The sequence below is a fragment of the Aythya ferina genome (assembly GCF_964211825.1).
Source record: "Aythya ferina genome assembly, chromosome: 17".
In the NCBI taxonomy this organism is placed as follows: domain Eukaryota; kingdom Metazoa; phylum Chordata; class Aves; order Anseriformes; family Anatidae; genus Aythya; species Aythya ferina.
Window position 1 is genome coordinate 3,209,965 of NC_140316.1, and position 24,025 is coordinate 3,233,989.

The following is a 24,025-nucleotide window of genomic DNA, read 5'->3' on the forward strand; positions in this document are numbered from 1 at the left end:
CACAGTTGCACTGCTTTTATTAAGAGAGGGATTTAGAAGGGTTGAACTGTGACAGGCAGGTCTCTGCTGTGTAATCCTCACATAAGGAAGAGCTCAATGTTGTTTTTATTCTTCCTGGGAGCAGCAATGGGACCAATGTACATATGCTTAGTGCTAGCCACATTTCCAGTTGAAACTGAAATTTCCTCCAATTGAGGAATTGATCTCAAATTAATGTTTCTTCACTTCCTTATTCCTTAGGTGATATGACTGCTGAGGCTGCAGGAGGGAAACCAATCCAAGACAGTCTGATGTACAGTGGGTAAGAGCACCTGGGCAACTGCAAATGAGGCCATTGGAGCATACTGCACACTAGGGACTTTCTGGGTTCTGGTGAATGGGGGAAGGATGTTGCTGAGTTAGCTTTCATGATAGGGATGACTGTTACCTGCCTGTTTCTGACCATTTTCAGTTTCCACTGTCAGGTCTGAGTCAGAAATAAAGCTGTAGGACTGTGTATTCCAGCATTTGGAAACAACTTGGAACAAAGCTTTCTGCTCTAGTTATGTTTGTAACACACTAATGCCAGCAAACAGCCCTTCTGCATCACCCTTGTTTTTGTAAAGAAACTTGTATGAAAAGATGGTGTTCTTCGTTACTTCATCTATCTTCATTCACTCCTGTCAAATTCATGATTAGAAGACTAGCCATTGAGACAAACTTCAGTGATGCTTTTCTAGGTTCTTGGGGTTAGGAAGAGTTGCACTAACATGATATAAGGATTGCATAAGAACTAGAACGTGCGTATGCTGATGTGAACGCACAGCTTCTAGAGTTGCTATTCATTTATGCTTGGCTTCCTCATCCCTCAGGACTAAACTGCATTTCATTTGCTTAAAGGCTTTTACACCAGGTTGAAACGGCATGGGAGAAATGCCTGTTGGTACTGTAACACTGCCAGACAATCAGCATGTGGTGCCTGAATACTGGAGTGTAGGTGGGGCAGCATGACAGCTCCAGGGCTGCTATGACTGGACTCAGCAGAGGGTGCGGGACAGGCACAGCTCTGTTCTGTGCTCTGCAGCGGGGAGCAGAGTTATTTCGCAGGCTCTAACACCTGGGTTCTGTCTGCCATTTTTTCAGGAGTTCTCTGCTGACTTCAGCAGGCTTGGAAAGCCAGGGAAGGACACCGTCTCCTTCTCCCCCTTACAGCAGTTCTCCTAGCCCCTCCAGGTAAGAAGGACTGTTTTGTGGTGATTGTGCAACTTTGATTAATTAAATTCCCATTGACTTCCAGGATAGAATTTTAAGAGATGTTGGTGTGCTGAGCAAGATCCACATCTCTCTTTTAATTAAAGGGTAACAAGAAACACCCAGGAGAAACTCCCCAGCCTTGGGCACTGATCCATCCCAAATATAGAGCCTGTCTCTCCCACCACTGGCCCTCAGAAGGGGCTAAGAGAGAATGCAGTAGAACTGGAATTAACTCTGTTCCCTGGGGGCAGGTATTATTCTCAAGCAGAGAGTTAATCTACTCCACTGTATGTATGTGCTACTCATCCCCTCCGTGCTCAGCCTGCAGAGGCAGTGAGTTATTCCAGCTGAAGACCCTTGCTTTTAAATTCACACAGTGAAATAGAGCAAAATGCATTAGCCAAGGCTGAAACTACTGTGGGCTTGAATTACTGGACAAAGGATAGGAGGACAAGTGTGGAAGGGTGTTGCTCATCTCCCCTTGCTGTTGAAGGACAGAGACCTGGGCTTACTTAATTGTCTGCAGTTTCCTTGAAGCTCCAAGCAGCTCACTGCTCTACGTCTGTATAAAGTAATGCTGCTACACACGGCCCTTAGAGAGGATGCATGAGTAAGCATAACAGGCGCAAACAGGTGTGGTCACAGGTTTAGTTCCAACTGAACCAGTTGTTTTCAACTCAGTTTTGGCCTTTAGAATTGTGGTAGGTGAGAGCTGCCCACACACAACAGCACCAACTGCCCAGCATCGCCAGCAGGTCCAGTTGCATTTTTCTTCAGAAGCTGTTAATGGTCAGTGGAAAGTAATCCTATAAACTTTAGAGCTTGAAGCTTTCGGGTTCGTGCTTAGCTTACAGGGAGCTGACAGGTTTGCTTCTCACCTCACTCGTGCCTGCTGGGAAGGCAGGACAGCTTTAATCTTCTCTTCTGTCAATATGGCACATGTTGGGTGAGGGGAGTTCACACTGGGGGAGGGATGACCCTAAAATCTTTAAGAAGAAAATGTAGTCCTAGTCTGTGTTGAACACACTCGTCACATAAAGAGAGTCCAGAAAATGACAAAACATAGCCTGAAAGCATATAAATGTAAAGGAGAAGAATATAGCTCAAAGCCTTGCTGACGTGATCAGATTAATTGGCAGGCACGTACCACAGTGTGCAGTATAATTGTATGAGGCTTCTTATGCCATTGCCTGCTAAGCTTTTTAACAGCTTACTCTGAATAAACTGATTCCTTTGCATTCTGGGGATCAGTCTTTATTAAAGGATTTGGCCTTGTTTCTGGACAGCAGTGAGTAGAAATTCATGGAAGTTCACTTCAAATGCTGCCTACTGTTCACTGCTCTCTTCTCTTCATCATATTGTAGTGGATCATAAGGCAGAAAGGCACTGCCGGTGGCTATGATCTAAACCTCTTGCTGCTCTTGCCGTCTTTCCTGCTCATTCCTGCAGCTTCTGTGGAGCAGATTCCACACCCTCGGCAGCTACTTCCCACTTTTATATCTGCTTTAAAGAAACATTGAAAAGTTACTTCCTAACCTGTCCAGGATGGGAAACGAAACATAGATAATGAAATGGTGGGGCAGTCACTCCAAATCTGGAGTGCAAAACATGATCTTTGATCTGTCCATCAGAAGTATTATTAACACAAGTTTCAGTGCTCTTCGCTGTAGATTTCCTGAGGCCCATTGGTTCAGCACTCAGCTTCACTGGTGCAAAGAATGCTTGATTTTCTTTTCCTCTGTCTTTTCTTGCTAGAAGGCAGCAGTTTGCCCTTTCGTGTGTGGCTCTAGGCTAGTAAGCAATGCTTGGATGTGGCCCAACTGGGACAGAAAGCAAAAGCTATTTTAGTGGCCAGTGGTGGGTTTTCCTCAGGATGTCACGATGCACTCTAGAGCAGCTCTCCTCGTTGTTAACTAAAAGGCGAAGATTAGGCTGAACTGAAATACACTGACAGTTGAGGGCTGATATTTTTTTTAATACTTCCTTGTTGAAAATGTTTAATAATTCTAACGAACGGTACTTCCTTGTATATATCCCATGCTAATTGATTTCATGCAATTTTTAAAGAGCTCTTAATTACTCTCAAGTAATTAAATTCCCTGTCCCAGGTTTATCTCTTTGTCTTTGCAAATTTATTGTCCATTGTAGTCTTTAAGGCTTGAGGCCAATTAGCAGATTTAGTATATGTCAGCTGGGCACTTTCTTTTGCAACTTGTACCTTGTGTAGGACACCTGGCTCCTATAAGGATTCATGTAAATCCTGGGGAGAGGGAGAGACTTTTCACCCAAGAAATCTTTTCCCTTAAAGGATTTTGGCCAGATTGAAGATTTGAAATTTATGTTGGAAGTCAGGATGTGTGCGAAGTCTGACGTCAGCCCTCAGATTTGTTGGTTAAAGCTTGTTTGCTTTATGTCTGTCTGACACAGTGTCAAGTACTGATGGAAGGCAGAGACACCAAAACCCTCACCATTCCACTGAGCAATTAGAAACCTTGAATGTCTTTATTTTACTATATGCTAGTGAAAAATCAAAGCTTAGGTGATGCCTTTTAGAGGCAGACTGAGAGTCTGTTGGTGAAGTCTTTCTGGTGGGAGAGATAAGAACACGAAAAGAAGAATATGTAGAATTTAAATGAATAAAAATAATAGAAAAAAATAGTAGATATGTTAAGAGAGGAAGAGAGAAATTAGAATCACATTTTGATCTTTCAGCCTTTATTAGTTAATGAGTTCTTTTGTGAATGAGGAGTGTCTTCATGTGCACAGTGTGGAGAACTGCAGATCAGTTTTGTTGAATGCTGTCACCATGAACCACAAAGTACTGCTGACCTTCCCCAAAAAAGAAATTTTGGTGATGGGATATTTTGAACTGCCAAATAAGACACAGCCTGTGCCCTATGCACATGTGTACACTCCTGCTGAATTAAACGTCTTTCCTCACCTTACGAAAAACACTTCCTCTCTGAGTGTTAGACCCAAAGAAGCAATACTTCCTGCTTCAAGGGTTCAAGCCAAGGTGTGTGTCCTACCCTGACAGCAAGGAAGACTGCAGAAGCCTTCATTACCAATAAGGTCTTTCTGTAATTGTGCAGCCTCCCTGCAATTGATGTTGGCAGCTGTAAATAACAGCACCATGGCAATTAATCCAAGAATTCTGGAGCCTTTGGGAAAAGACTTTAGGCAGCTACTTAGTTAAATGTGGTGTTTGCATGGTTTTTGTATAGCATGGGTTTTGCTGAGTGGTGCATACAGGCTAAGAATAACAGGGAGACTGTCACCTGGGGGAACAGATATCAGATGTGAGCTGATTTACCTGCATAGAGCTGATATACCAGATGAAACTGGAAAGTCTGAGATTTGCAGAATGGGGCTGTCCCATTTCGTGTGCATGATATTCTTCCTGACCTTGATGGGCATACCGATACCAGCTCCTGTCCCCGGATTTTATTCTCTCCCGAGTTGCCTTCTCCACGCTGTAGTTAACTTGCAAATCCTCTGAAGTGCACCAGAAGTGTGTGTTCTCTTCGTGGTGTGCTGAGGCTTTGACGGAGGCGCCACTGGTGCAGCAGTGTCCCTGCATGAATTGCAGATAGCTCTTGGCAGCAAAACCTTTGCTGGTGTCCTGTGTGAGCCACAAGCGTTCAGCCTTTGTTCGGTGATGTGCTCTTTGGCTGGGGATCTGAGTCTGTTGGAAACTGGGCCAGCTGTGGCATGAACCAGCAGGGCTCCAATTTTCCTGGAGGGAGTGGTGCGCTTGGGTGTGTGTTTTGGCTTCAGTCTGTGGGTGGGAAGTGTGCTGGAAGAAAGGTGCCTGCTCTCAGGAGATGTGTGCTGCCACTTCCCTTTCGCATGGCTTTGAACTGCCACCCCGTACAAACCCGCAGCCTGAGAGCAGTGAAGGGGGCGCTCCCTGCGTGAGGCTGCTTGGGGAAGATAATATCTGCAGGTACCTGGCTGAAGGCCCACCCCTGACGCGAGGCTTTGTCTCCTTTCCACAGCCGGCCGGGGCAGTTTTCCAGCAGCAAGTACGGACACTCCGTGCCCATTCCGGTCCCGACACAGATCCATAACTACCGGCGGATCGAGCAGAACCTGCAGTCTCCCCACCAATACGCCTCTCCTCGGTAAGTGCTGGGGCTGGGAGGAGGGGGTCACAGCGTGTTACACCGCATTACATCTTGGGGGGCCTTTTACAGTAGGTTCTCTCTATCTCTAAAAATCTTCTTGAGTGGTGGGCCTTTCCCCTTGCTGTAGGGAGCCAAGGCAGGCTATGTTTTGTGGTAACATTTAGCTTTGGAGTATTTCTGTAGTGATGTTGAAACTTATTTGTTGCCAGGTACCGTACATTTTGTCAGCATCTGTTTATGCGAGATAGCTCCCATCAACTTTCTGGGTAGGCTGGGCGTTTTGGGGTCTGCCAGATACAGTTTGGTGGGCCAAGCAGAGACAATCATCCATTTGGCACTTGCCTCTATGAAAGGAAAACGTTGAGATAAATGACTGAAATGGATAGGGATGCAAAACTTACCTGACTGTACTAATCAGTTCCTGTAGCTAGTCACACCATAGATGTTTATTACACGAGTTGCATACTAATGTGGTTATGCATCCTGATGAAGTCACGGGTAATTCCTGCCTGTGAGGCAGAGCATGCCTTCTGAGGGCCGTCAGGATGAGCCGGATGCCAGCCTCCAGCTGCGTGCAGCTGCCTTCCTTGGTGGTGATGTCTTCTACCTCCAAAAAACACCAAGCTTCTGTCCCTTGACACATGTAATTTATGACTCCTACAGTTTTGAGATCTGGATTAACGGTGGCAGCCCATGTTGTAGAAGGAGGAGCGTACAGGATCGTAAAGAGAGTTTGTACAGCAAGGGCAGAGAACATTCCAAGTATCTGGATTGCTTAAAGTTTAGTTTTCAGAAGTAGGGTAATGCCTGTGTCAGCCTGAGTTTGGGCTTCTTACCAGCTTAATTAAGGATAAGGCTTACTCAGAGTGGACCCAGAATTGGAGACACAATGTTGATATTAGCCACGGATCAGCGAAGAGATTTGTTTTGTGCCAGTGTTAGTTTAATACTATTCTATGCTCAGTTCTTTGAATGCGTGAATGGTGGTAAGCTCCTTCCAGTTTCCTACATGCCCTATATTTCTTACAGCAGTATTTGTGCACCCTGTTAGTGCTGAACCTAACAAAAGAGTCCCAGCCCTCCATGTGATGTACAAAAAGCTCTGGAGAACGTGCAGAGGCTGCACCAGGCACGGTGACAGGCTGCTGAGTTTGGGCTCGCAGCCTGCGGAAACAAGTCTGGGATCAAACTGTCATGTTTTGCTCCTTTTAGTCAGCGCTCTGTAATGATGAGATTAGCATCGTCCCTGCAGAGGAACTCGAGGAATGGAACCAATCAGATGATTCACGCTCTGCTTTTAGCATCATCACAAAATCTCTGGCGTCATGTTTTGTCTCCTGCCCCAGGAAGCCATATTTATCTCTCATCATCACTTCCTCTAATCAGCAAAATTGATTAGACACACTTCAGGAATGGAAGGAGAAAACTTCATCAAGCGTTTTGTGTGTGATTCCACTTTTCCATCAGCTGTATCAAATAGGCCATTACAGCCAAATGCCTCATCACGGCTGGCACGTAGCCTGACTAAGAGCTTTGACATACGCTCTGTTTTGCAGTATTGACTGCTGTCATCTGACCGGCTGGTGATGCCGGTATAGCACAGCTTGTTTGTGGGTAGATATCTCATGTGGTGAGGTGGTGATTATGTGTGCTTGCTTTTGGCCACATCACCTGTCCTGCTCGTCTGCTCCTTGCCTATGCCATGTCTCGTAGGGTGGTGGTTGACATTCCACACCTTTCAGCAGCTGCAGTCAGCTCCTGGTTTTTCCTGCAAGCTCACAATAAATAACAATTAGTCTTCTGGATGGCTGATGTTCTGAAGAGTTAAAAATTTGGCAGAGCAATGCTTTCTTTCTGTCACTAGGTGTCTTTTTACTGTGTCAGGGGTGTTTTCTTTTTGTACATTAGTTTTGCTTCAGGGCCAGGCACTTAGTGAGTGTTAGGCCTCTCAGTTGGGAGCAACATGAGCGGAAGTGATTTTTAGGTTAAAACTTTAAATGATTTCTTTTTTTTTCCCTAGCCTGTGAATGTAGCGTGGATTAATTTGACAGAAAAACATATTGGGGTGGGGTTGAGGAGGGAGAAGGGAAAAAAAATCAAACTCATATCTCAATTACTAATTTTTTTTTCTGAAGCATGGGATCAAGTAATGCCATATGCCTGGTAGTGTTGTTGAACAGACATACTGCCACTTCATCAGGATGGGTTTGCCTGTAATGCAGTTAGCCCTGCTCGTACTGCCGAAACCTTTATGGCTTTGTTCCTTCTGTTCAGATATGCACGGACAGATTAATAGTGCGTTGCTGGGAGAGGAGGCAGGATACCTTGGTGACAGCATCTTTCAGTGGCTTGCACACGTTTTTTTCAGCATATTCATTGATTTTTGTCTAGAAAACCACCCACTGGCTGAGAATAATGTTCTTTCAACAATGGAAAAGATGTTTCCAAATCAAGAGTAGGTCTGATAAAAAAATTGTTTTCTCACATAAAGGAGTGCAGTGGGATCTTGGTGAAGGAGCCTGCAGAGGCAGGTTGGCATTTCAGTAGTTAGGCTGTGTTCTTAAAGTGTGATGAAACCATTCAAATATTGATAACTAATATACAAAAACCCCATCTCTCACCAGAGTGGTGGTGTGGCTGTACTTACTTTCTCCCTATTCTAGTTTCTTCTTGGTTTCTTTTTAGCAGCTAGGTGATACTTGAGGTTCCTGCACGTGTGGCCTGTACAAATTAATTCTAATTCTCTAAGGTGAGGTTTCACAAGGAGTTAGGGGAGTTTGGAGCCCAGGCAATTCTGACCATTCCACCTCAAAGAGAAATTCCTCTGGGTAGTACTCAGCTGTTTCAAACCTGACAGCCACGCACTGCTCTGTTTCGCTTTGTAGCTTCTCCTGAGTTGAGTCAAAGCCCTGTTACAGAGCAGTTCCTTTGGCACAGCATAACTCCCTGCAGCACAACGTGCACTCACAGAGCTTTTTAACTTACAGGCTGCTCTGACAAAGGAGTGCACGGCTCAGTACAGGAGGAACACTTGAATAAAACCTTCTCAGTGCAGTCTGAAGACACTACCTCCAATAAACACCCAGGACACAGCAAAATAGGAAATTGTCTCATTCAGGACTGATTTAGATACCTGCAAGTGTCTAAAAGTGACTTTTTAGAAGATGACAGGCTTACAGCTTCCCTGCTTACAGCTGAGCTAATCCAGCTCATTCTTTTCATTCTTTTTTTTTCTCATTCTTTTCATTCATTTTGCAAAATTTTATTGGGATTGGAACTCTTGAGAACAAGGATTATCATCTTAATCTATATTTATGCACTCCTAGTATAGTCGGGTTTTGATCTAAGATAAACAGCCGTGAAGCTCCACTTCTGTGGAGTTAGCTGGGTGTGTTTGAGTGTCTGGTGATACTATTTTCCTTACTGGCAACTGAAGTGATGCGCATGTTGTTGTTGTTTCCTACAAGGTCTGGTACGGTCCGGAGATCTAGCAGTACAAGTCCTCTTGGTTTTCCTAAAACTGGTGCTTCCCCTCCTTATCCTGGAGAGCATGGATCTGTGCCCAGCTCTAGAAAGCTCTCCTTCGGCGGTGCCAAGCCATTTATGCCATCACCGCAAGGTAAGATGTCAACTGGCATATTGCTGCTCTAATAAAATCATGTCTCTCTCCTGTAAAAAGGAGGTTTTGACCAGCTGTAACCTCTGCGTAATAAGGAATTCAGATTGTTGTGTTCCCCCATGGCTCTTCTCAATAGAATATTTGACAGGTGTTTTGGCTTCAGTAAAATGGAGAGGAAAATACCTATTAGCCTCAGGAGAGGTGAGCTGTGTTTTGGTGTCTGTGTGAAACATTTTGCTTTCCTCTCCAGAGGGCTTCTGTAAGTGGAAAGTATTTTTTTTTTTTTACCAGTTTGGGCTGAAGTGAGAAAAATATGAGCCAATTGCCTTCAGAGCAGAATTCTGACTGGCTCTGGAAGGGCTTGAAACTTCACTGTGTCTACAGAAATGCAGCTGTCTGATTACCTGATAGCCTGATCCAGATGCTAACGAGCAAATCAAGCGGAAGAAGATAAGAAAAACCCTAGTGTGCAAATGATGCAATTTGCTGCTTCCTGTAAAGGAACAGACTGATGTAACTAGCTATTCTATATCCCTAGAGTCTCCCATCCTATATTTATTAGTCTCTGCTGATGGGGAAATGGAGAATATTTATATTCTATTCCTCTGAATTAATGTTTGTGCAAAGTCAGACTAAACCTGGCTAAATGAATACCAGCCAGAGCTCTTGTCCTCCTTTTACAGGAGTTGTTGATCTTTTCGCTATACAGCCAGGGCTGAGAAGATTGGGAGAGATGACTACTACCTTTCTATAAAATAGGAGGTGTGTAGTATTGTCATTGCCTATGAAAACTTAATGCTGAATAAACTTTGATTTTGTTCCCTTAAAGTTGGAACAATCCCAGAGCAGCCCAGCCAGACTGTTATCCCCTCTTCTGTTGGAGCAGAAGTGAGAAGCCGGATTACCATGGCTGGTGAGTTGATCCTTACTTTCCTTGTTACTCCTATGGATAAGGCCGGAGCCATAGTCTCAGGGCATTCAGGGTTGGGTACGTACCTCCTTGGATGTCTTCGCGGTGAATCCTGGGATCAGGCTGGCTTTTATTTTTAGAACCCGAGAATGATACGGTTTGTCACTGTGTTTGGGCTCTCCAGGTGCCTCAGCGCCCGAACACTCTCCTCGAGGGATGGGCTCCCGGCTCCACAGTGCTCCCAACCTGTCAGATTTGCATTCCTGCAGGCAGAAGATAACCAAGCAGCACTCTGATCCTCTAGTTGCTCACTTTGGCCATACCCCAGTCAGCCAGCCTCTGCAGATTCATGGCCTGCAGCACTGCCGGCAGCTCAGATCCTCACCAAAGCTGTCTGAGTTCATGCAGAGAAGCCCATTGCCAACTATCATGGGCTCCCCTACAAAGGTATGTCAAGGAGTCTGCCTTTGGGTTTCTCATGGCTTGATTTGCTGGGTTGTCTGGGAGTGAAGCACTGCTCAGATATCTCTGACCTGGATTTATCACTACTTGTTCCCTTTTCTTCAAGGGCTGTTTAGTGATCTGTGTGAAATGTGGCAGTGTCCTAGTTCTTAGTGGACAGATCTCACTTGGCAACAGCATTCACCATCTGAGCAGAGTCCGGGGCTTTAAACAGGCAATGAAAAGAAGCTGCCCAGATTAGGACAGAAGCGCATTAGTGCACTGTGGTGTCAGGGTTGATTTGTACATCACAGCCTGTGACACAAGTGTGCATCCAGAAGGAATCCCCAGCAGAGACTGCAGGCGGTTACGTGGGTGAAAGCCCCAGTGCCTGATGTGAAGCTGGCACAGCGATGGCATTTCTCTGTGCTTATGTTAGGCTACTACAAATTTTCAGCAGAGCTTGTTGTCCTTTCAGTTTAGTCTTTCTGGGATAGGGGACAGGTAGCTGTGTGGGCTGGAATTTCTCCCTCTTTTCCTCCTATTTCAGGCTTGTTTTTAAGTGTACAATTTAATTCTGATTAACAAATGAGGGGTGAGCGGAACCTTCATCCTTCATTTTGAAGACTGATCTCTGTTTTCTCTTTTTCCTAGGCTGTGTCCCCTTTTGAGTTTCCCAAAACTCCAAGTTCCCAGAACCTTCTCACCCTCTTGGCCCATCAGGGGGTCATGATGACACCAACACGGAACAAGACCCTACCAGATCTGAAGGAGATCGGTCATTTCCACTGCCAGCAGACTGGCTTTGGATTGAGGCCTGTGGAAGAGATCAAGGGCAGGTGAGCTATGGTCTGCTTTACATAGTAGTGCTTCATTCCCTAACATGAGTGGGGAAAATTTCAAAGCTACAACTTCAATTATAACGTGTCTGCAAGCATTCTGCAGTCATCTGCTAGCACCCTTGGGTTGCAGGCAGATGTTATGCAGATTTTTTAAAGTCTTTCTCTACAGAAGCAGGCTGCGGCCTAGATTTTATAAAATGAAAGATTGCCTACAGCTTCACACTGTTCAGTGCCCAGGGTTTCAGCAAGTGGGGAATCAAGGATCTGGTTATTAGACCAGACTCCCTGCAATTATTCAAATGTGTGCTTTGCTCTTTTTGGATCCTGTGCCTGTTGTGAGGGAGAGGTGTTCCTTGCCTATCAAACTGCAGGCACAGGTCTTCAAAGATCCGTTTGAAAGCCAGGTACTGACATGAATGTTGCAGGATACAAAGTTGTTCAGGTGTTAGTGTTAAACTTTTCTTATCTGCCTCTCTGCTGATAGCAACTTTCTCCAGCGATCTGGAAGAGTTCTCTAGTATTCATTTCTGTATCTTCCATCAAAGAAAAATTGTTTTACAGCAATTCTGTACTCAGTTCTTTCGTTACTGCAGTTAGTCAAAGTAGTCATAAGCTTTCTGCAAGTAGCGGGAGGTGCTTCAGATGTTCTGCTAAGAGAGGAATAGCGCCAGTGGTTATTTCAGTTTGGGGCTCTTTGCTTTGTAGTTGTTGTGGACCAGCAATGGCACAAAACGGAGTGAAACTTAGCTGAAACTTTGCACCTGCCCCAAACTTGCTTGGTGATTTTCTGCATCATCTTGTATGTTCTCTTTTTAGGTCTCTGAGCACAGGCAGGCTCACTGACCTGCTTCTCAAGGCAGCCTTTGGGGCGCAGATCTCCGAAGCTGGCAGCAATGACAGCCTGAACAACGAGAAGCCAATGGAAATTGCAGGTAGGTGGAAAGGCCAGGCAGATCTGGGGGGATGGCCTGGGCTGCGTTGGGTGGCGGAAGAGTTTGGCTGGGTGCCTCCCACGAAAGGGAGGATTCTTTTCTGATGGCTTTTGACTGCTGTGCATGAGGAGTGCAATGACGTTTGCTTGTTTTCTTCTGTGAGCGCTCGAAGGTCTGCGGGCTTCCACGTGCTGTGTAATTGCTGGCTAGCGGTGTGATTTTGTAGGCAGGCAAGGCTTCCTCTCTTGGCCCCTTCTGAATGAGATTTGTGGAAGTGGGGACTTCCTGCCAGTCAGCTTGAATGTGAGTGGCTCTGCAGGGGTGGGTCTTCCTGCGCGTGCAGGTTGGGAAGCGAGGAGGGGAGAAGAGCTGCAGCAGTGCGTGACGCTGCCAGGCTCACGTCCTGCGGTCAGCGCCGGCCTGGCCTGGTTGTGCCATCGCAGGATGCCTCTAAAGGGAGTGCTGCCCTGTGCTGGTAACCACGGTGAGAGTCTACAGGAACGTAAAACCGCCTGGTGAGGCACGCTGTGCTCAGAGTAACTTTCCTGTAATGCCAGTCTGCGCCTTTCAACTGTCTCCCCAGCTCCCTCAGGTGCTTACGGAGGGACCCTGCACTCTGGTGCCCGGGCTGGGGGCTCTGCCAGCCCATCCCCAGTGATTTTTACTGTCGGATCCCCTCCCAGTGGAACAACCCCCCCACAGACCACGAGGACCAGGATGTTTTCAGGTAAAGGGCTGATACCTGCCTGTTCCAGTGGGAATGTCTGGGGGCAGAGCAACGTGCTGTCGTCTTTGCTGCTGCGTACCAGTGGTGGCAGAGGGCTGTTCAAAGAGAGCTCAGCTGGTCTAAATGCCTTTGAGGTCTCCCGTGCTGGCTCATGCCAGCCCCAGTTATTGCTGGTAACTCTCCACACTGGCACAAGGACTCGTGCCTGCTAGGAGTTTCCAGGACTGGAAGAGTGAGGCAAACCGTCCTTTTACATCGTTTCTATCTGCTTCAGGAATAACACTGCAGCTGTTCATAGATCCACTGTTGCTGATAGGTCAACAAAGATAAAGAATGTTCTCTATTCTGATGGTTTTCCTCGTGGGCTGCAGATAAGCTGTAAAAGGCAAGCATGACCGTCCTTGCCCAACAATTTCAGTGCAGGAGTACCGTTACGAAAGGGCTCTATATGCTGAAGTACAAGCAGTGTTACTTACGCTGTGAATTGCTTAAGTAGGAAATGGGGAAGTGCACTCCTGGTGGACAGATATGTCTTTTAAGATGCCAGCACTCTGGCCTCAGCAGCCAACAGTTGAGGCTGTGGTAATTGTGCCTATTGGGACAGTGTGTCTGGGAGCTGGAGCCTATATTCAGTTTAAGAAAATATTTGGACGCTTCTGTTTGCTTTTTTGGCTTGTTTGGGTTCTTGTCCTGACTGTTCCTCATCTGAACATAGTCAACTGTTCTTAATTACTGCAGGGAAGGTTTGGATGTAGCCATGAATAAGCTGCTTGACTGGGACTAGGGGGACACATGGCTCAGTTCCTGGGTATGGCTTGGATTTCCATCATAGCTAAACTCACTCAGATCCTTGATTGTCTGGAAAGTTGGGACCATAATCCTTCCTTTGTCTCATAAGCAGGCAGGGACTCACACAAAGTGCCTGACTGCCCTATAGCACAAAGGGGCTACTATCCTGGCTAGAGCCTCTGGCTACCGCTGAAACGCTGTGAATAGAGAATTCAGCCTTCCTGTATTGCTTTTGCAGGGATAATAACATTTGGGAAGCAGATCCAAGTACTACTTTTTTAGTGGGCTGATGGTTGGATACTTGAGGGTCTGCTGAGTAGCAAAGAGTCCCTGGTAAAGAAGGCTGATGAACAGTGAGCCCACAACTCATGCACAGCACAGGGTAAAGGCTGCCAAAGCAATGCTGCTTGACAAGCTTTATTCTGTGTAATAGCTCCTTATGTTAGAGTTAATGCACAGAACGGTGAAAAGGGGAGCTTTGCAAGCTAGAACTCTACACCCCAAGTGCTTTGACAATCCGTGACTAAGATCACTTGACAGATACAAAGGCAGAGCCTTGTCAGGAGTTGTCATAACAATTTCTGCAAGCAGCGTCTCAGAATTACAGGGCATCCAGAATGTGGTATTGTTGGTCTTTGTCTGAAAGATCTGGAAGTACTCTACCAGTTTTTAATGATCCGTTTAGCTTTGAAGCATGCCAACTGGGAGAGATCTTCAGGAGAGGAGGCTGTGCGTCTCTGTAGATTAGTTGTTCAAATGTGCATTATATTGCTAAACCTTCTGAAGTCAGGGTAGGCAGCAAATGAAATTCACGGGTAGAAGAGAACTATCTGCCTCCAGAGGATCGGTGATGGTGGAGAATTAGCAGAGTATCACAGCTGCTATTAGCATCCCTCTGATAGATAGAATATACCCCTCTGCAGCAGGGTGTGAGGCACTCTTGGAATGTCTTACTGATACCCTGAGACAGAAACTCCTTCTGAAGTGTGTATCTTTTAAATGCAATATACTCAGGGTGGATTCAGTGGCCAAGAAAGGGAAAAGATGATGATGAGGGAATTGTTTGGTGAGCACAGTGCTTACTCCTGAATCCTGAGGTTAGGTTCTTGACTGAGCTGCAGTCACTCTGTCCAAACTCCTGTCTGTAAAGAGAGGAAGGCAGAAGCGCAGGGCATATAACAGAAAGCTTTCCTGGTTTACATGCAAGTGGCTGATGATTTAACACCATGATAAAAACCTCACTTACCAGAAGTGCTTACTCGGTGATGGTGTTAAAACTAAGGCATCAAGGTTGAAGCCACGCTGATCCATGATAAGGAGGTTGCTTATGGTGGTGTATAATAAAATGCAGCCCAAGATACTGTGGCAGGATTCAGGAAGGGTTAGGGACAGGGAGGGGAGGTACTTCAGGAATTGTTCCCAAAAAATGACAGGCAATCTGGAAGGTGCATTAAATTTGCTTGTGCTTGTAAGCTGTCTAGCTGAGTCACTGAGGAGCTTGCATGCGGAGTGGTTTTTCTGCATCAAGAGTCCTTGTGTCTTTTCTGGAGTGCCTGTTGCTGGCTCTCATAAGAGCCTGGATCCTACAGTTACAGTTATCCCCTGTGCTGGTCAAGGAATACCTGGCCTAATATTAACATCTGAAGTAATCCCGTTGCCTGTTTTTCTTCCCAGTGGGGTCTTCCAGCTCTCTCAGTTCTGGAGGCTCATTCACCGGCAGGCACTTGGCAGTGGGAACTGGTGGGGATGCTGTGGAAGGCCCTTCGAGTCTCCGCTACGCTTTTGCTGATCCAATCACTGCTAACCTGGAAAGTGCTGTTACATTCGAGGCTCCAGAGCTGCCTGAAGAGACCCTCATGGAGGTGGGTATATCCCCCCAGGGACTTGCTGGGGGCAAAAGACGGAAGAATAAAGGGAAAGCAAATCCAGAGGGCCAGTGTTTGGTTCATCCAGAGGCTCATGTTTGTGGCCAAGGCCATCGCTTCCAAAGACAATGTGAGCTGGCTTCAGGAGAGGTAGGTAACACAGTGCTCAGGAAGCCCAGGATGTATTGAGGAAAGTGGTTTTTGAGCCTATTATCAAGTCGTGTAGTCCTTGGGACTGCCCATGAATAGGATTAAAATTTACCATTTCAAAAGCTGCATTTGCACGTTGGAAACATCAGTTATCTGGTGTGTCCTGCATGAACAGTTTCTAAATAAAATGTGGTTACTTCAGGCCTTCTTCTTTTTAGAAGGCTCAGCATCAGAAGAGCTGACTTGAGAGAATGAGTAGCTTGGTGTATCAAATGACTGCCTGCTGCATGCACTTAGGGAGTCAGTCAGTGATACAGCCCCTGTCCAAAGAGTCTGAAATAAAAGTAAACCTGACACGTTTATTGATGGAGGGCAGGGGACATGATATGCTCTGCACCAGAACAGCTGAACCAGATTGTCAAGCTGTAAGGCTGCCAGGCTCCCCCTCTGCGGGCTGAAGACCAGCTGAAGCAACACAAATGCTTTTGTAGCTGAGATATATTTGAAATGTAGGTCAGGCTGCCCATTTGCGGTAGAGGTAGGAGAGAGATTCAGCGATGGATTCAGCTCCATTCGTGGTACGGCGTTGGGCTGCCCAGGACTGGGAAAGGCTCTTCATATCAGATTTTTTTTGGTGTTGCTAAAACCCCTTAGATACCTACGAAGATCTTCATACGTCATTTTAAGGATGTGGATTTGCTTTTCTGCTTCAGATTTTATTTAGCTTTTTTCTCTTGTTGTTAATTATGCATTGAATTGCATCAATTTGCTGTATTACCCCAGTGCTGGGATTGATTGGTATGCATTGATGTATCACAACAGCACTGAATTTAACTGAGCATCCTGTCTTTGAGGTCCCAGAAGTATGGGGCCCTGCCAGCTGCTGTTGCTTTTCAGGGTCTGAAGAGAAGCATGCTAAAGAAGTTATCAGCTTGATCTTATTAAACCCATTCAGTTCAGCTTCGTGTCTGTAAGGAGTCATCTGAGTTTGCTCATAATTTCTGCTGAGCACAATAATTGATCCACGTCACAAAACCTTTCTGGCACCAAACCTTTTCGGCATATTTGGAGACTCCTTTGTGCTCTTGTGGGGTTCGCCAGAATACAAACCTGGCAGATCTTCTGATTTCTGATGCTGTCAGGGCATTGAAATCTTGCTATTTAAGCACCCCTTTTTATCCTGAGCAGAGCTGCTGTGTTCAGATAGGTGGTCATTCTTCAATCTTTTGGAAAAGTTTCTTTAGGTGCAGACAAGGCAAACTGAATGCTAAATTTTAGTCTGTTTTGCAGTGCTTTGGAAACACAGTAGAGATGGCTATGGAAGGAAAGACTCTTGTGATGCCTAATAAGGCCAGAAACACAAGTGTAATAAATAAGGCCAACTGTATTTGCAGAGAGGAAGGGCTGTGCACTGGTGAGAGATACAAGGCTGAGACTTGCAAGATCTCAGCAGGTTCCTGCTTTGCCACAAACTTCTTGTATGACTTGGCAGTTACTTAATCCCTGAGTTCCTCCTTTGCTTTTAAAGAAAACAGAGGAAGTCTGAGACTGCCTTACCTTACTGGACTCTCCAGGTTGCAAGATAGAGGAGAGATTAATATTTCAGATAGTCAAAGCTCCTTTAGCAGCTGAGTGCCTGAGCTGGTGAATGAAAAACAAAAGCATGCAGAACTTGAGCATGTGCTTTTTTATTTGTTTTCCCCTCCAATTCATGTAGAAAACATCCTTACCAAGCCCCTTTAAGAGAACTGATCCACTACGTGTTTGAAGGTCAAGCAGGTTAGCTGCATTTCTGCAGAGGGTGCAAACAATGGAGTTGCATCTGATCCAGGCAGCGATTCGTTTTGTAGGACCCACAACTATGCAGTTTTTCCACAAATACTAACTTCCCCAAAATGCTTGCAATGATTTAAGCAACAGAGATTCCCAGAAACAGGATAACACCCTTTGGTTTGTAATAGCAGAGGAAAAACTGCTTTGAAATGAACACAGTGATCTGAGTGCGAGTCTCTCCCTTCACTAACTGGGCAGGGGCTGCAGCTGAAAGGCTGTCCTTGCTGTCCCTTAAGAGGACCTCACCCAGGGCTCCTGCACTGGGCTGGGAGCACGCAGAGACCCAGCTACGTGAGGGCTGGGGTTGCAAGAGGCTGTCGGTCTCATGAAATCCACACTCCTCACTGTGTACCAGCACGGGTGTGGTGTGGACCAGGACTGTGCAGTTGTGCCCACGGTCTCGTCCCCTTCCTGGCTGACCTTTGAAACAGTCCCACGTTGCTGGGAAAGCTCCTTAACAAGGGAGCGTGGCATTTTGGAGCAGGTCTCACCGGCTTTTCCAGGGACTGCTCTGGGAATTTCTGGCCTGGGGCTGTCACTGCCTTTAATGTGGAGGAGGAACTGGTGGGGTGTGTGGGCTCAGCGCTGAGCTGGGCTGTCCCTGCCCAAAGAAGAGGTGTGGGGGGATTTCAGGCCCAGGTGTTATTTCTGTAAGCTGGGATGAGCCACTGGCACAGCTCCATGTAAGCAGCCTCCCTGCATGCCAGTTTTCCCTCTGTAACCCCACCTTGCCATTTCTTTCCACAGCAAGAGCACACCGACATCCTGCGCAGCCTCCGCTTCACGCTGGCCTTTGTCCACTACGTGATGGAGATCGCTGCCCTGAAAGGCAACTCCAGCGAGATGAGCGCTTCGGCGGCGTCTGAATACCAGCTGCAGGAGAGCGTGGTGGCTGACCAGATCAGCCTTCTCAGCCGGGAGTGGAGGTAAGGACCGGGCAGAGAGCCCCCAGGTCACTCCTTGACACCCCAGCGTGTCGCTCTGTGCCCTCGGGACACGTAGTGCTGCTCCACTGGTGTGTTTGTGTTACAACATGCTTTCTTTGCAGCTATGCAGAGCAGCTGGTGCTGTACCTGAAAGTCGCAGAGCTGCTGTCGTCGGGCCTGCAGACAGCCATAGAGCAGATCAAAGCTGGCAAGCTGTGCCTGTCCTCCACTGTCAAGCAAGGTAAGGGGCCGTTGGCACACGGTACAAAGGCCTGGGATGGAAGAATGGGAAACGTTACAAAGGCAGGGAGGATGTTGAGTGAGCGTGATCCCCCAGCTGTGAGTGCACGGGCTTAGTCCTCATTGTGCCCTTGCATGGCCAGGCCTTCCCTTTGGGATGTTGTTCATTCCTGCTGAGAGGAATCTTCCTCTCTCCGTGCTTGCCTCAGGTTCAAACTCCTTCCTGCCCATGCCCCTGTGAGAATCTTTGTTGCTAATTAGTGAGAGGGGAATGCGTCTTATCTGATTCCTTGTACCTCTCTATCTCAGGTGTTTATTTGTACTCGACGCAAATCTAACTTAATTACACAGTGCCTGGCCTAGTAAGTGCTTACTTGGCAAATTGAGACATGTCTTGGCAATGAAGGTTTTCAACTGAAACAAAAACACAGGAAGTAAAACCCTGGTAATGCAGGAGTCACTGATTTGCTAGTCTCACAGCCTTACATTTGCATCTGACTGGCTGGCTTGTGATGTGAGCTGGCTGTGATTCAGCGATTAGAAAAAATAATTTTAACACTACAATGGCATTATTACTGAGGCAGCTTTTTGAAACACTTGAAGTACTTGACCCCTCAGCCTCCTTCCCCATGGGTTTAGTCTGTGGAAGTACCCGTGCTGACTTGGGGTGGGGCTGCAAAAAGCAGGAGCTTGGCACAGTGAGCACACACATGTTCTGGGGGGCAATATGGACTAAAATGTATGGATTTAGCTACGCATCTTCCACATGTGCCCTGTGGGCTAACGTAACCCAAATAAATTCTTCCTTTTCCAGGCCAATTGCAACTTGTAGATTCATAGCATAACTCTTCCTTCAGTGTGTGGGAATTGGATAAGGCTGGCTTTTCTTATTTCCCTCCCCACAAAGTACTGCTCCCTTGAGATTTTCTAGGGCACGGTGAGGACAAGAGGGTTGTCAAGGCAGTTGTGTAACTTCTTCACATGTGTATGGAAAAAAAGGTGGAAGTGCAACAAGACACTGCCCCGGAGTGTCCTTGGGCAGTGCGTGTCAAGCAGGGTCTTCACCTTGCAGCCATGAGCTTTTTCCTGGTAATTTGGACCCAGCCCAGAGCTCTGACTGAATTCCCCGGCGGAGGATATTGCTTTATTTGCATGTTTTTTGTTGTTGTTGGGTTTTGGTTGGTTGGTTTGGTGTGTTTGTTTGTTTTTAAATAGTCTTGGCTCTCTTCTCCTGTGGAGGTTTTCATTTTGCCCTTCTGATGTCACCCACGAGCTTTGGGGTTCCAACTCGCTTTCAAATTTCTTCTGAACCAGGGTAATGTGATAGTCTGACCCCAACAGGGTTAAGGTTTTGTGCCTTAGTCCTTTAGAGTTTCAACTGCCTTTGTTCATGGAGCCAGTCTCTTTTCTGGCTTTCTGCTCTCTTATCTCTACGTAGGAAGGCTATATTTAGTCACAGGGCCTGGCTGGCAGTGAAGTTGCCTCTCTGCACAGTACCCGAGATAGGTGTGTTCGTGGTGTGGGTTCATTTCCCTCCCCCAGAAGCAAGTTGTGCAGTAGGGTGGGATTTCAAACATGCACGTACTGGTTAATACTCATCAGCTGCTTTGTGCTAGGTACATTGTGTAGGTCATGCCAGACAGCTAGTGAGACTCAAGCTCATGGCTTCGCTTGCTGTTTTGGGTTATTTAATCTCTTAGATCATATTTAACTCCTGGTTCTCTGTCACAACCTTCCTGTCCTAGCTGCCACGGTGCAGGAAAGGAGGTGACCTTTCATTCTGGGACAGCATTGTCCCAGGAGAGAGATTCTTTTGCTCAGGACTGCTCAGCCACACTGAGCTCCAACAGCAACCACATACAAGTCACGTACTTCTTCACAGCACGTCATCACCCGTCAAGTAACAGAAGCTTTGTATCTGGCCTGTCTGCTGCTTCTGGTGATGTGTGAGACATCTTGCACCATGCAAACTGCTCTGTAGCTTGTGGCAGCTGAAGGAAGCAAAAATAGGCCTGGCCTCAGGTGAAATAGATACGTAGGTGTTGCAACATGCAGGCTTGTAACTGGTGAAGCTGACAAAGGAAAGGAAAAAGACCCTGTATCGGTGCAGCAAGTACTTACATTTGGCCTTAATATAACCTGATTGTCTTGAAGTTACTCATTTGGGGTCCTGTGCACAGAGATTGGGAGGCATAGGGAGAACTAGAAGAATGTCCAATGCGTTTCTTTCCTTTATTCTAGTTGTGAAGAAGCTGAATGAACTTTATAAATCCAGTGTATCGTCCTGCCACTGCCTCAACATGAGACTGCAGAGATTCTTCTTAGACAAACAGAAACTCATGGATCGGATCAACAGCATCACAGCAGAGAAGCTCATCTTCAGCTACGCCGTGCAAATGGTAATGACCATGCAGTGCCTGGGAACAGGGCTGGCACAGAGCAGGCGTTAAGCACTGGCAGTTCCTGCTGGTGGCCTTAGCAGGTGGTTTCATTCATGAAGCTGTGTGCAGTCTTTGGGGGCTGGATGATGGAGGTGTTTGCACAGCTGAGGGGCCGTGTTGGGAAAGCTGGGTTTGGTCTGGGAGTAACCTTTTGTATGGGGGTGTTGCCTGCAGGTGCAGTCTGCAGCCCTGGATGAGATGTTCCACCACAGAGAGGACTGCGCACAGAGGTACCACAAGGCTCTGCTGCTGATGGAAGGGCTCCTGAACATCATCACTGAACAGGGGGACATAGAAAACATCAATAAATGTGAGTGCTCGGTGGCTCTTTTTCCCCTCATTAGGTCATGCTGTGTTTTTATAGCTGCATGGATCGGAACGTTGAGTATCCATCATCTGCCTTTCCTTTGGCTACATCTTGGTGGACATAGCACAGATCTCTCGACGTGTTCCAGCTCCTAGCAGCCCGGCCTCCTATTTTCCCAGGGAGAAAATGTTAGAAATGCAGGTCCCTGTTCTGAGCCTTATTTTGAGAGCTGCAATGCAGAGCAATTGCCAGGGCTTTGTTGGAGTTTTTGATGTGTGAAAGAACTTGCTGAAGGAAGTGACTTGGCAGTAGCAAAGACACGGGTTTGGTTTCCAGCCGGAACAATCCGATTGCACAGAGCACTTGGGAACGTGAAACTGCAGCGGCTGTCAGGCAGAGGTGGCTGATCAGCACAGCACGGGCTCCTTCCAGCCCTTCTAACATGGGGCAGACTGCTCACCCGTCTGCGCTCCCCAGGACAGGCCAAGAAGGCAGCAAACAAGTATTTTGCTCATTAGGAAGTGACTGCAGTAGCAGTGAAAGCTGAGCTTTTACCTGCTTGCTGTCGTTTGGCTTCCCTTCCCAGAGACAGATGGATCCCTCTGTTGGCTGCTCTTTGCTGTCACCTCTCTTGTACCCTCGCTTTGCTGTGTGTCTGAGGCGGGGTTGTACTCCACTGCTGCAGGCTCCACAACTAATGCATGCAGCCTGGAAATGACTGACCTCACTTGCTCAGAGTTGAACTTTCCCTGCCTTTCTAGCTGGGGTTTAATCACCTTTGTTATCCCTCTCTACAGGAGGGAGGCAGAGGGGATGGGGGACAGCCTTGGTGCGTTACAGCATCTTCACAGAATCACAGAATTTCACAGAATTTTCTAGGTTGGAAGAGACCTCAAGGTCATCGAGTCCAACCTCCAACCTAACGCTAACAGCCCTCCACTAAACCATATCCCTAAGCTCTACATCTAAGCGTCTTTTGAAGACTTCCAGGGATGGTGACTCCACCACTTCCCTGGGCAGCCTGTTCCAATGCCTCACAACCCTTTCTGTAAAGAAGTTCTTCCTAACATCTAACCTAAAACTCCCCTGGCTCAACTTAAGCCCATTCCCCCTCGTCCTGTCACCAGGCACGTGGGAGAACAGGCCAACCCCCACCTCTCTACAGCCTCCTTTAAGGTATCTGTAAAGAGCAATAAGGTCACCCCTGAGCCTCCTCTTCTCCAGGCTGAACAAGCCCAGCTCCCTCAGCCGCTCCTCGTAGGACTTGTTCTCCAGGCCCCTCACCAGCTTCGTCGCCCTTCTCTGCACCCGCTCAAGCACCTCGATGTCCTTCTTGTAGCGAGGGGCCCAAAACTGAACACAGTACTCGAGGTGCGGCCTCACCAGAGCTGAGTACAGGGGGACGATCACCTCCCTAGCCCTGCTGGTCACGCTGTTCCTAATACAAGCCAGGATGCCGTTGGCCTTCTTGGCCACCTGAGCACACTGCTGGCTCATATTCAGCCGACTGTCCACCATCACTCCCAGGTCCTTCTCTGCCTGGCAGCTTTCCAACCATTCCTCTCCCAGCCTGTAGCTCTGCTTGGGGTTATTGCGCCCCAGGTGCAGGACCCGGCACTTGGCCTTGTTAAACTTCATGCAGTTGACCTCAGCCCATCGGTGCAGCCTATCCAGATCCTCCTGCAGAGCTTTCCTACCCTCAAGCAGATCGACACACGCACCTAACTTGGTGTCATCTGCGAACTTACTGAGGGTGCACTCGATGCCCTCGTCCAGATCATCGATGAAGATATTAAAGAGGACCGGCCCCAGCACCGAGCCCTGGGGGACGCCACTAGTGACTGGCCTCCAACTGGACTTGGCTCCATTCACCACGACTCTTTGGGCCCGGCTATCCAGCCAGTTTCTAACCCAACGAAGCGTGCGCCAGTCCAAGCCAAGAGCAGCCAGTTTCTTGAGGAGAATGCTGTGGGAGACGGTGTCAAAAGCCTTGCTGAAGTCAAGGTAGACCACATCCACAGCCTTTCCCTCATCCACCCAGCGCGTCACTCTGTCATAGAAGGAGATCAGGTTCGTCAGGCATGACCTGCCTTTCATAAAGCCATGCTGACTGGGCCTGATCGCCTGCTTCCCCTTCAAGTGCTGCATGATGACTCTCAGGAGGATCTGCTCCATGAGCTTTCCTGGCACTGAGGTCAAACTGACAGGCCTGTAGTTTCCTGGGTCTGCCCTCCGGCCCTTCTTGTAGATGGGCGTCACGTTTGCTAGCCGCCAGTCGATTGGGACCTCCCCCGATAGCCAGGACTGTTGATAAATGATGGACAGCGGCTTGGCCAGCTCCTCTGCCAGTTCCCTCAGTACCCTTGGGTGGATCCCATCTGGCCCCATCGACTTGTGCACATCTAAGTGCCGTAGTAGGTCACCAACCAGTTCTTCATGGATAATGAGGGCCACATCCTGCTCCCCATCCCCTTCCACCCTCAGCCCTGCTCCATCACAGCTAAACCAGCCCATCCGTGCCAGTGCAGCTGAGGGGAGCAGATGCAGCTGGCAAACCGTGCCTCTCCCCCTCTGCTGGTTACTGAGTGCATTTCTTGGGCCAGCATCCAAAGTGCTGCCAGACTGCTCTAGTCGTCCGTGTGG

General features: G+C 47.5%; 1 protein-coding gene across 1 annotated transcript in view; it reads left to right on the forward strand.

The window, feature by feature from the left end:
* Positions 1 to 24,025, forward strand: part of ULK1 (unc-51 like autophagy activating kinase 1) — an 80,500-nt gene that overhangs the window by 52,394 nt on the left and 4,081 nt on the right. Inside the window, exons 14-27 of the mRNA XM_084491671.1 lie at positions 241 to 301; positions 1,123 to 1,212; positions 5,232 to 5,357; positions 8,828 to 8,979; positions 9,809 to 9,892; positions 10,074 to 10,336; positions 10,985 to 11,169; positions 11,989 to 12,104; positions 12,688 to 12,831; positions 15,295 to 15,482; positions 18,216 to 18,394; positions 18,517 to 18,635; positions 20,876 to 21,033; positions 21,250 to 21,385. Coding sequence (XP_084347797.1) covers positions 241 to 301; positions 1,123 to 1,212; positions 5,232 to 5,357; positions 8,828 to 8,979; positions 9,809 to 9,892; positions 10,074 to 10,336; positions 10,985 to 11,169; positions 11,989 to 12,104; positions 12,688 to 12,831; positions 15,295 to 15,482; positions 18,216 to 18,394; positions 18,517 to 18,635; positions 20,876 to 21,033; positions 21,250 to 21,385 — 2,001 coding nt within the window. The remainder of the gene's footprint in view (positions 1 to 240; positions 302 to 1,122; positions 1,213 to 5,231; positions 5,358 to 8,827; positions 8,980 to 9,808; positions 9,893 to 10,073; positions 10,337 to 10,984; positions 11,170 to 11,988; positions 12,105 to 12,687; positions 12,832 to 15,294; positions 15,483 to 18,215; positions 18,395 to 18,516; positions 18,636 to 20,875; positions 21,034 to 21,249; positions 21,386 to 24,025) is intronic.